The 13,425-nt window shown below is 36.2% G+C and overlaps 1 protein-coding gene across 2 annotated transcripts in view; it reads right to left on the bottom strand.

Annotated features, from left to right (window-relative positions):
* The window catches only part of LOC139135896 (cAMP-dependent protein kinase type II regulatory subunit-like), a 71,974-nt gene that overhangs the window by 5,592 nt on the left and 52,957 nt on the right, over positions 1 to 13,425 (bottom strand). For both annotated transcript variants that reach the window (XM_070703672.1, XM_070703671.1), the window contains 5 exons: positions 12,747 to 12,888; positions 10,358 to 10,459; positions 9,267 to 9,341; positions 7,447 to 7,512; positions 617 to 674 (listed from right to left, as the gene is read on the bottom strand). In XM_070703672.1, coding sequence (XP_070559773.1) covers positions 617 to 674; positions 7,447 to 7,512; positions 9,267 to 9,341; positions 10,358 to 10,459; positions 12,747 to 12,888 — 443 coding nt within the window. The remainder of the gene's footprint in view (positions 1 to 616; positions 675 to 7,446; positions 7,513 to 9,266; positions 9,342 to 10,357; positions 10,460 to 12,746; positions 12,889 to 13,425) is intronic.

The raw sequence follows: 13,425 nt of genomic DNA on the forward strand, positions 1-13,425 counted from the left end.
CATGAATGAGGAAACTTTCCCGATAATTGTATGACAAAAGCTAAGTACTCAGTAATACCAAATATTAATGGTATCCAGGGATTGCAAGAAACATGCCACATTTGCTTCCAAATAAATGCAGTCACCGTTCTTGAGAACACTGAGAGATTGGTCACTAGCTATATCAAATTATAATGCACATGTATTTGCCGTTCATTTGTCAGCACTATTACAAAAGAATTCAAATTAGCAAATCAGGAAGCAGATACCCAGAAGAACAAGTGATGACTTCCAGCCAATGAAGTTCAGAAACACTGAAACAGACACTGAGAAATATTTGCAAAATTTGATATGAAGCATAAACTTGAATATTTCACATTTGCTTGTCCATGTTTAAAGGCAAACCTGTCCAGTTTAGAAAATGTAGAAATTAGCTTTTGGTCTTTTAATTAATTATCAAATAAATGGTGACAAGCTGATCACAAACATTTATGGGCTCTGGCGAGGAAAGTAAGATAAACTGGCAAGTCTTGCCTGCTAATTTTGGCCAGTGTGTCCTTCATGATATGCTGTACATCATTGAAATCATAACCTATTATCACACCACATCTTTACTTGAAGTAGATTGAATACTGACCTCCAAAATACTGTCCCTTTTCACATCTTGCAATCTCCACTTCTTTGGTGGGATCCTCCTGTCAATCAGTCAAATTAACAAGAGTTTTATTTCCATTACAAAGATCTTTTCTAGGGCTTTCAGTAACTGTTGTTGTAATTTTGTGCCCTGACCACACCATGTGTTAATTCCATTACAGTCGCTAATGTAGACATTTAAATGTGAAGTCTTTAAAATGTATAATGGTGGTGAATTGCACATGATAATACTTCAAACTTTTTTGTGTGGAATATTTGTAAGTCATGGATAGCTGTATGTCAGGGATAGAAAGGTGGGGAAGGGAATTTAGGGCTTCATACTGCAAATTGCAACTGGGAAAATGGTTTTGAGGATGAAAGTGATGAAGTTCTTAAAGACAAAAACAATCTTTAGATTTGTAGACATGACTAGTCATCTACCTTACAGTAACTCACAAGTACAACACAGAAATTTGGAAACATTTTAAAGAATTTCTCAACAAAACTCAGAAACCTGCATATTTCATACCATTAAACACATTCATACTGTGGTGTTAGGATTGTGGAAAGAAATTCAGGATTTTATGTTAAAGTTACGGTATATGTAAAGATGTAGTGTTACATGTGCAGAAAAGTTCAACAAGCATAAACCAGTTACTTTACCCAACTACATTTGTAAGTAACTCAGTCTGCCTTACACAAGATAGATATCATTATACAATCATTGGGAATTCGTAAGACGTAAGGATAATTACAAGATTGGAGTTAAAAAGTTTCTAGGATAAAAGGAGTAAGGGATTTATCCAACTTTACGCAGTTTACAGGTAGAGACATTAAGGAAAGGGATGACAGTGACCATTAGTTGGTCAGAATGACTTGTATTTGAAGGCTACATATATGTACTTGTGAACTGAATATGCTGAGCCTCCAAGCTTTCAACAAGAAACACATGTAAATATCCTATTCTCTTAAAAAGTACTGAACAAGCAACATGCCTTCTGAGGATGTGGATCAAAGTGATTTCCACAAAAAAAACAAACCAAGAATAAAAATTATTTGATGCCATGTGGTATTCAATAATGCACCAACATATGTAATATTGAATATTTAAAGCTGAAATTCGGGAACTGTTTAACAATATCACTTGGGGAAATAGCTGAATCAGTTCTGTCCAAAAATCAAAATGTGATGACAACATGTGAGACTATTCTTTCAATTTCTTGGCAAATACTTTCAAAAAATAGAATATTAATCAAATATAAATGACAAAGATTGACCAAAAGTGTTAAATATTGGCCCACAGGTTTACATATTATGCAAATTCAATCATAATTTCCGTACATCTGAAAAAAGAGATCTCTAGGAATCTAAAACTAAGGTTTAAAAGCTCTTGAATGAGTGATTTCGGAGAAAAAACTGTCATGAAACATTCATATGCACTTTACGGCAAATAAGTTTATTCACTGGGCCTGAACTTAGTGGAAGTCTCCTATCAATTGACAACTAGTTCTTATTTACTGAACTCAAATTTACAGACTAATAGTCAGGTTGATTATTAGGGAAATCTGCCTGAGAAAACTTTAAGATATTATACAAGGATTTCTGCCCCTTTTGTCTGAAAACCTTACATCTCAGAACTAGTGCAAAATTGCAGTACTTTAGACATAAATTTGCAAAACTTATTTCAGGTGTGTTATCCTTTCTATACTGAACTGTTGTTATGTCAAAACCTATCATTAATTTAATTAAATGATATCGGTGCATCTAGACTAAGGCTCAAATTTAAGAGGAAATAAATTCTAAATGATTAAATTTGACCTGTGACTACATATTTGACTCTCAGAAACCAAGTTTGTGAAGTTAAAAACTGTATGAAGTCAAGAGAAAACAAAACTGCACAACAAACTGACTTCAAATTATGCAAAGTAGTAGAATATATGTTTTGAAGGAACCATCAAATGGGTTGTACATACCAGTTTCTCTTAACATTTAGTTACATCAGTTTGTCTCACATGATAATACACTCATGAGTAAAGTCTCATATGTACAGTGTCTGAAATTTGTGTTACTTTAATATTCATCTAAATTCTGACTACCATATAAATTCTCTTGATTAGCACCTATATAGAACAGCTTTGTATTTAGGAACTACAGTACATCTGTACACTACTGGTAAGTATAGCTTTTACCACCAGAGCTTGGAACTGTACGGGTGAAAAGTTTAAGGTGAACTTGATCGGTAGTGTTTGAGAAATTGTGTACACAGACAGATAGACAGATAGTTAGATGGATGGAAAGACAGATAAACAGACAGATACATATGGACAGACTGCACAGTGGTACAGCACTGGGTCCCATAGGTAAATATGATAGTATAAAACAGAAGAGATCAGTGGTGCAACTGTAGCATTTGAAAGGTAAAGGCAAAAGTAAGCCTTGGTGGTTAGGGCTGTGAGCTTGTGATTGTTGAATTATTTTTAGGGTCAATGGGTTGCATGCAGCAGAACGCATTTTTTTCAATATTTGTGAATTTAGAAAACAAATGCAGGGAGAAGTTCTCACTGGCATCACTTCACTTTCTCATGCACTCCATGCCATGCAACTTTCCAGAATACTTACGGCATACTTTTACATGCAACATCGAAGGCACAGTACGGGGAGCACGTGGTCCAACAAGAAATTTAGTGTGAGGATTGGAGGTAGGTTCAGGCAGATGGGTTGTTTTGGTAAACAGATTTGATTGATTGTGGGTTCATTGCAGGATGTTAGGCATTCACACAACACATAGGTACAGTGCATGAATCGGGGGAGTAGAGAAAAAAAAAATACAGAAAACAGTTGGGATTATTTGTGCAGGACTTAATCAGGCAGACATTATGGGGAAGCAACCATGCTGTCCTGCAAGTCTCTTACTGTAATAGTAATATTTATTTGTACACAGAAGCTAAAACATCATTCAAAAACATTTTCTCAATGCTCCTCCATCAAGGTTACAGAGACGTAACATTATTCAAACACAACCCAAATACTTAAGTAAGTCTGCATATATTTATACGTACAAATAAATACACAATACGCACAACTACATAAATTCTATGTATATAATGGTATTTAAAGGCCAGGGACTTGATCCCCGGGATCAAGTTTGTTCCAGTCTGGTAGAGGATCATGGAGTGCAATAGCCTCGTTTTCCATTGAAATAATATTGTAATCTAGTAAGAAGATTTCCTTGCAAGACAATCTGACACCAACACAGGCCTTTAATCAGGGCTCGAAATTAACTTTTTACCCTGGTAGTCCACTTGGGCTACCATTTTCTGAAGTTGGTAGCCCAGTGACAGTGGCTGGTAGTCCATGAATATTTCAGTTTAGGGATACTGTACTCGTCCGAGTATAAGCTTAAGCCCCGGTTCAGCAACACATAATAGCAGTAAAACTAGGGGCTTCAACTCGATAAACCCCATGTAATGTGTAACGAACGCTTAATTTATGCTAATTCATGTACATTTTAACACTTTCTATCACTTTCAAAATCGGCTTACACATCCAAAGAAATTGTAAAGAAAAACAGAAAAAAAATATTCTCACGATCTTTATGAACTGGCATGCCTTGTTACACCCGAGTCTCTCTATACAGAACGTAATACATTTTACTGATCGACAACCATAGATAAAAGACAGCGAAACTCAGCCAAGCTTAACTGACACAGTGTTTTATATTACTATTTCAAATCAAACTGATTACACAATCTCTTGATATAGAAGTGACAGTTTTGTGAAATTTCAGCATCAAAACTCCAAAACTTGACACAAGTACGTCTTGTATGCTGCCGATCAACAGCATATTGTGAACTGGCATGCAAAGACTGCACACGGAAAAGCAATTCGACATTCTAGTATCAGACGCTCTGCATCTCGTGAAAACAACAGCATAGCTGTGAAAATTGTTATAGTCATCAGAAAAAAACTCTTCACAGATGAAAGGATAATTGCTTCAAACAAATGAAACTGCATGTTGACTGCATTTAGTTCGTCCGAAAGTGACGGACATTGCACGCCAAGTATTTCATGTCCCAGGCTTTGGTAGTCCGAGTGGGCTACCATGTCGTGGACTTTGGTAGCCCCAGGGAAATGTTGGTAGTCTGTGGACGCGGGACTACCGCTAATTTCGAGCCCTGTTAATGTGTATGTGTGTATGTGGCAATAAAAAAGTTACAGCCTTGCGCATCTCTGTTGGTAGTCCTTTAAAATGATATAACAAATGTAAAACCCCCATTCAGGAATATATCACATCAATGTCTTTTGAAAGGACCTGTAAGCCTTATCCTGCCAAGTTGATATATCACCATAAGGTTAAGTTGGTTAAAACCAGAGAGGCATATTATGTCCCATATGTATAGACCCTGGCCAGCTGACAAGCGCCCTCAAACAGTTGAACTGGACACAGCTTGGGTCAGTGAGTCAGCAAAGCCAGTGAGGGGCTTGTTATCATTTATTTCCAGTTCTTTTTTATTGCTTTCAAAACTCAACTAATGTTTGTACGCTTGGTCTGCAACTGGACCATGCTGTGGAGTCAGACTTTTCTTATTATGAGATAAAAATCTCTCGCACAAAAAGTGACAAACGTTCAAAAGGCCATCAAATTTACAAAGAATAAATGTCGTATTGGAAACTACAAGACAAGCAATTACATGTAGATGCTCTGTTATTGTGTGTTAGACGCAAAAACACACAAGTAACGGGTCTTTGGCTGAATTAGTTTATTTGACTGGTAGATGCAGATAAAAATTGAAAAAATCAGTGGTAACAGCCCTGAGATTCACTATGTGATAGCCTGGCTGGCTCAGTAAGCCTAGCTTGCTTTGAAGATCATTGCGGGCGCATCACCATATGGTAGAAGATCAGAGCTGCGTATATTGCCAATTAAGGGCTGGGAGACAGTCTAGTCCAGTCCTATATGTTGCATGTTAATGAAAACTTGAACATTTGAGGGCCCCTGAAAACATGGGCACCATAAAATGACTTTTACTGACTTGAGGCGATACCGAAGGATTCAAATCGCTAAGCAACGGTTGCTAAGGGTAACATCCAAAATCAATCAAAATGCAAAGTTTTCATGGTTTTCTTTGCATAATAAAGATTAACAGAACCATACTATTCTAAAATACACAGGTTGTCGCGCGATTGGTCAGTGACGTCATACATATACAAATTTTCACAGCTCTATTTTAAAACGTTTCAGCGCCCTAAAATCTGCACCAAATTTTCCAAAATTTCAGAATGTAACACATGAGATACCTGTTTCGAGCCCTTAGCATGGATTAGATTATCTGTTCAAGTACAAATGATTTTTGAACAGGAAACTATCTACTGTGTCATTTTGTGAAATTTTGAAGGGTTTTACAGCGATATTTCATAAACTGCCCAGAATTTTTAGAAACGCATGCTTATCTATATTCTCATCTATGACTTCAATAATCCTTCCAAAAGTCAGCTAAATTGGTTTACAATTGAGAGAGTTCAAAGATTTTGAGCATTTTCAAAATACCAGGAGTCGAAAACAACTGAACGGTAAGATTTTGCACGTGCAAAAGTGCGCGTTTGGAACGCTGCCAGCGATAGCAACCAACGCGCGCTTTGAATCCTTCGGTATCGCCTTAAACTGCTGTACCTTACCATTATAGGTAGGTGAAAATGTGTAGGGATTTTGGCTCAATGTACAGCTTGTTACCGACTCAGCAAATGAGGAAGTGACGGCCTGGCAGGATAAGGGGCAACAAAGGATGAAATTCATGACCTATACACACTGAGAATAATGATCAAAGAAGTTGTTCAAATATCATTGGTGTACGTATGGCCAGTTTTTCAGATTGCTCTTGGATTTCAGCAAATTGTTAAAATTTATGAAAATTGTCAAAAGTTTCCTTGAAAATTTTGAATACATGCAGAATTAATTCAGTGATCAAAGACTTTTTCAAAAAGCCTTGTCAGCTATGAGAAGAAAATCACTTTCAGAAACACTGCTTGGTTGGCTATATACATGTTGATAAGAGAAATACATGATGAGATTGCCCATTCAGCTAGTAGCACAGCTGACAATGACAAGACAATCCGCACAAGATCATCAGGCAAGTGGGATGATAACATACAGATTATCAACCAATCACGGGTAATCAAAATGACACTAGACAAGAGGATATCTTGACATATTTGTATGTGCGACTTACATTACATTGCCTGTACTGTAGACCTAGCTAACTGGTAATATATTTAAAGTATAGTTCAAGTCTTATGTCTTACGAAACATGATGATAAATGACAGAATATATTATTTCCTTCACATTTTTCATTGATGATCCACTGTATTCGTAGATTTGGCGATCCATTTCTGGCGCAACAAATTACTAAATACTGAAATGTTGATGACAGTCAGAAAAAATATCCTCCTATTTCATTGCTTGATCTATGAAAATTTTTGAATAAAGCTTTCTTTACAAACACAGCGTGATATTAATTCCAGTGTGTGGGTGTGTGTGTGTGTGTACACGTGAGAGAGAACATGTCAAGTAAAGGCTGAATACCCCAAGTATCATTGATCCTCACTTGAGAACTAATGACCTTTACATGTAACAATCTCACCTCTCTCAGAGTGATAGTCAAGATTCAAAAATGTCAGACATTACAATGTGAGGCCTACAGAAGAGGAAGACAAGACGTAAATCAAGTCGTTTTGACAGTCACAGCTGGAGAAATACAAGGCCATTTGTGTTTGCATTCAATACTCTATATATGTTGTACTGTTGTTCAAGTAGAAGACAAAGAAGAGGGACTTACCTGATTTTTCATGGCAATTCTGACAACACCTGACTCAACAAAGTAACAACCATCACCTTCATCACCCTGGTAAAGATGGAATCCAACACACAAAACAATCACCTTTAACACTAGTTTCTCTTTACAAATGTCAACAGTGATGACTCAAAGACAATATTTTAAGTGCAATTCCTTGCTGCGCCATACACACTGACAGTTGAGAGTTATGTATTTGTAGTGTCAGACAGTTTCTTGTATTATGGAGAATTTTTTGTCAGTGAAGCATCATTTTTGTCTTAAGGGCAATCTAAGAATGAACTACATGGTAGATACTGATAAGATATAGAAGTCTACAGATTGTAACTATGGAAAATATCATTCAAAGTAAGGTTTATGCCAATTATAGGGAGATTACATAAAATGCGTGTATGGCCCTGAATCATAGAGTGAAAGATGTTGGTGCTCCATAAAATCTTTTTAAGGAGTGAAAATAATAATCATTCAATGGGAAATCGAATTTGTTTTTTTAAAAAGATGTGATATACTATCAAGGTTCCGGAAAAAATGTGCAGCAAAGCGAGCTTCTCAATGTTTGCATAGGGAGGAATTTTCCAGTAACTTGAAATGCAAAGTCAAGATACCTGACTTTTTTCAGCTATAAATCACATAATACAAATTAAGGAAGATTAAAAATATCTTGTATACATTCTCATGTAACAGTATGTGACATTTGCAAATTACTCATGTTATGTAGCATTTCAATTAAAGCCTTAGAACAGAAAGTAAAAGCATAATCTTTAAGTTAACATTTGCAAATTCTGTCATTTGAATATGACCCCTAAATGAGGTTATCCCTAACATTAATAACTTTGAAGGCAGTCAAGCAAGTGAGTGGTTTCAAAGAAAATGATGTTTTGACTAAAAATGACAAAACATACACAAATTTTGTAATCATATGTACAATATTTGAATGAAATATCTCTAGAAACCCAAGGACCACATTTCAAAGTTCTCTGATGTGCAGTGAAATGCTGAGAAGGACTTTTTGGGGCAAAATTTAACAAATCTTTAAAAAAATACAAACATGCAAATTTCAATTTATAAATATGTGACCAAAGCTGAGTAGGGCCTTCCTTAGAAACATAAAAATCAAATTTCAAAGTTGTTCGATGATTGGTTTCATAGATTTTTGAAGAAAATGACAAAGACATTTCTATGAAACTTTGCCAATTTTTCAAATTTTATGCTCGTTTGAACAGTTCTTAATTCAGACATCAGCCAGAATATATTATGTACCGCATATCTAAGTGATTGGAACAGTGGTTTATGACTAGTTCTGCAAGCTAAAATGTTAAACGATGTTGGATGACGGAAGACAAACACAAACAGACAGTTACCCATAGCAATTTTTATACAATAAATCTGATATCTATTTTAGAATGCTTGATAAACATGAGCTTCTGAACGAATGAATCCCAGTTAGGTTGGTATTTGTGAGTATGAATCTATGTCATGCACTCTTTTTTGCTTTCATCCGGACTGCCATCTGGTATAAGCAATATTCTGTCCACTAATGGTGTTGGGAATGATAATCTCTAATAAGTATTAGAAACACTTTGTCCATTCCACACTTTTTGTTACATGTATGACAAATCCTTTCAAGGCCAGTCAAATATTGGATAATCCTCATGATCAATCTAATTATGTTCCAATCCAAAACATCCAATATCGAATATGTGTAGTCAGTCTATACCTGTACCACTTTCAGTTTGAATCAACATTTTTTATGTCACACGCACAGCAAACAATCATGAACATTAAAGTAAGTCACTTGACCCTACCTGTCTGATAATCTGGTCACCAGCATTGTACGTCCTACTGATCAGAGCATCTGCTAAGTTCATGCGTTCAAATTGCTGAAACCAATCATATACAAAATGAATAACAAAGGGCACAAGATAAGCCCCACGATTTCATCAAAACATTATTAACTGTAATCAAGTGACTCTCCTGAATGCTTGTTGACACCATCAAGCAAGAAGCCTGTAAAAATGATGTATGAGGTATCTCCTGAGGAAATTCATTTGATGACATTCATTGTGTTGGAACATCCCTGACATTTAAGGTTCTAGGAAAAATGAACACACAGTAGCAAAATCATCAGCCGTTTTGTTTTACCGAGCAAAATATTATCACCTACATTGTCTTTCCCAATTTACAGAAATGTCAGAAAAATAACCCTTCCGAGAATTCATATATTCTGCAGTACAGCAGAGCATGTTGACTGTACAAATTGGTTAGGCCGGAGAAAAAAATTTATTGTTCTTGACCTTTTTTCAGCAAAATTACAGAGGTAGTGAGTGAAATTTGTTTTTCTATTTTTTACAAACCAGCGAAATCTGCCACAAACATGTAACATTATTGCTGATGACTTAAAGTCTAGACTTTTACAAACTGTCCACAATCATACAAGTATTACGTTTACTGGCAGTGTTGACAGAACAAAGTATGAACATTTCTACATGAGCATTTGCAAAGCGAAAGTGCCTAAAAGTAAACAAAATTAAAATGTGGAAGCATATATTTGCCTAAATATCAAAAATATTCCAAACTGGCTAAAGTAGAAGTGGCAATCCAGAGGAACAAATTAATTGTTCTTCCTGGCCTTACCTGCTTTCTTTTTACTTCAAAGATTATATAAACAGTGTATGCATGGGAATTTCAAGACAATATTATTGGATTTGAAAATACAAACAGCATGAATTGTTTTGGCCATTTTGTTTTTACATAATTCTTAATTGCTTGGATTTTCTTATATTGTACTGGAATTATTTCACAGTGGTTTTGAACAATGCAAAATGTAAGTTATCATACATTTTATAGCAGACGAATGTCAAAATGGATTGAGACTTTGAAGAAAAATGGCACTTACTGTCAATGATGACAGCATTGGCACTCCATCTATTAATTTTTCATACATCTTCCTTTTCCTGGCAGCATTCTTGAGAACAATTCTCCTGAATGATGACCGATCCTGTCAGGAATCAAGACTCTCATGATTATTTTAGAAACCATGACAACATCACATGTACATGTATTACATCAATACCCCTTCAACGACTGATGTATTTATATAAAACTAAGTCAGGAGAGCTATGTTAAAGTCTCTAGGTCTCCCCTTCATGATGCTTTCATCTGAAAATTTAATAGACAATGGTTGTAATATAAAATTCCATTATAGGTAATTATATTATAGCTTTGTCAATACCAGTGAATTTTGTGACGTCATATCCATACATTATTACTGATAATGTATTCCATTATTCAGCACTGCAGCCCCACAGCGAGCAAGTTTTTTTTGGAAAACGAAAATATGACTGCGCATTTAAAAGGAGGGGAAATATCGGATAAACCATGTAATACACAAAACTATAAATCTTGACAATGGTTCACAATATTGATAATAATGTCTTACTGTACGATTTATTACATTTTTTGAGTCCTCACGCACGCACTTGCCGTCTGGCTGGCTGGCGCTCTGCATGCAGTCGCCGTCCGATACGCTGGTTGTACTACTACGTTTGTTTACAACATGGTTCGCTTCGTTGCCGTATAGGTGAAACAGAACTCAGTACGTTTGCAAACTCCTAGACGATACTGGGTTTGACACATGGCATATTATGTATGTCAGTGGCCATGTAAATGATGCAAGCGTGAAAGGCTACTCGAACCAGCCGTAAACGGGCCAACAACGGCAGCTTGCTGTCATCAACCTTGACCGGAAGTGTCTACGGAAATTATTACGGAGCCATTCAAAGTCTCGGTCCAAGGTCAGCTACTACCAACAATCATGACGACCGTGGACTCTCCGTTGATCTAACATCTCGGCCACCTAATTCTGATGCACTGACTGTAATCGGAGACAACTTTCATTCATCGTTTTTTTCTCCATGTCTGTGATTTACCTTGCCTTGTTCTCAATATCGCGACGGTACCGAAACCCTCCAGTATGTTTGTCAACTGTACCTTCAAGCACCCGTTTACGTCAAGTTCTGTCGTTGCCGAAATAAAATAGCTCTTCTCAAGGAGCCATCGAAAATTAAATTTATACACAGTTATTATTGAAATATAAACATTTGAATAACAATGTTGAACTCTGTTGATGTCGTTTGCAATGAATGCTGTACTACTAGCGATATAATAATGATCGTATTGATCAGCTGATACCATGGCATGCAGCTCGCTGATCATGCTGATGTCGATGCATGAACATTCCGTTTTCTTCATTTCTGGCCTTTCACCGTGTCGATTTTTTGAATGGCATGATATTTAAGGTGATGTTTCAAGTTTGATATAGACGGTAGGGATGCAGGTACTTTTCATTTCCCTCGAAAATACATCGTTTTTCAATTCAAAATGAACCGTGAAAGTGCTGTTCATTTTTGTGCTGAACGTGCGTGTTCAGTGCAGTGCACTGTGCAGTGTGGAGTGCATGTAATATGTACAGAGTCAGGGCCGATCATGCTGGACGACGCTCACTGGCTTCAAATTTTCAGTTAAAATTTCCTTTTTTATTCGTTTTCTACAACTACAAATTCACTGGCATTGCCAAAACTATAAAATAATAGCAATAATGCACCCCCTCCCGGCCCATAATGGACTCAAGCAAACTTTGCACTCCATAATGTACTCGGCTTCGCCTCGTACATTATGTCGTGCAAAGTTTGCTTTCGTCCATTATGAGCCGGGAGGGGGTGCATTATTGCTTAAGTATATCCATCTTGTATTGCATGCTTAATATTTATTGAGGACTGTCAATATTTACTGAGGATTCTGGGTTGAATAACGATCGTACGGAATCAATAAAATTGCAAAACTTCAACAACGAGAGAGAATTAATATCATTTTAGAAATACAAAGAAGAGGTTATTTAAAAATAAATGTCTATCGACGGCATCAAACTCGACATGATTATAAAAAATACCTTACGACTATCACATATGAATAGAATGGTATCTCCTTAATGAGGTATCCCTCTTTCAACCAGATTAACCTGTGGTAAAATGTCTGCTGAACCTGGTGCAGTGTATGGTTGAGTTCACTGAACTTTCCATATTTTCTATTGTCAAAGTATGCATGATGGAAAAGGAAACAAATTCCTTATATCTACAATACATATTGATCATCATTGTGCTGGGTACTGTCCAGTTATCTGTTTACGGCCAATATAACTTGACATTTCATGGAAAAACTTTTGTTATAGAAAGAAAGGTTAGATTTGGATACTATATCCCAGGCATACAAAGTAACTGCAGCCTCACCAGTGCCCAGAGAACTCCCTGTGAAGATGAAATGATCGTAGCAGCTCTTGGTGTGTTATACATAAGTGCTAATTCGCCAAAGCTTCCTTGATTGTCGTACGCTCCAACATTCTTGTTGTTAACATGAATGTCATAGACACCTCTGCAATGAGAAAGAAAACATCCAGGGATCTACACATGAAAAATAATATGATACCAAACAGGCTATGTATGTCATCCTCAGTCTAACTTTATCAGTTGTACTGAGCAATGTGAAAACAATAATGTACTGAATAATGTGAACACAATAATGTACTGAGCGATGGGAACACCATAATAAAAGTTCATGGCTGAATAGCAATTTTTGGCCTATGTATCAGAAAATTACAAGTATACATTTTTGAGTCCGTAAACTCAAATTCACTTAAAATTCAAGGTCTTTTAAGGACTTTTCCAGCAGTTTTTAAGGACTTTTGAATTCCAAAATACAATTTTCCAGATATCATTTTTACAATGTATCATTTTTTAATATGATTTTACATATCATTTTTACAATATCAAGACTGATCACCTTGTCATTTTTGAAACTGTGGGTAGATAATCAGTTTTCAAAGCGTTTTCAGGAAACACTCATTTCCAAGGACTTTTCCAGGACTTTCTGGGAGGCGTTAAAATTCAAGGACTTTCCAGGATAGGACTT

Source organism: Ptychodera flava, chromosome 6, assembly GCF_041260155.1.
Source record: "Ptychodera flava strain L36383 chromosome 6, AS_Pfla_20210202, whole genome shotgun sequence".
In the NCBI taxonomy this organism is placed as follows: domain Eukaryota; kingdom Metazoa; phylum Hemichordata; class Enteropneusta; family Ptychoderidae; genus Ptychodera; species Ptychodera flava.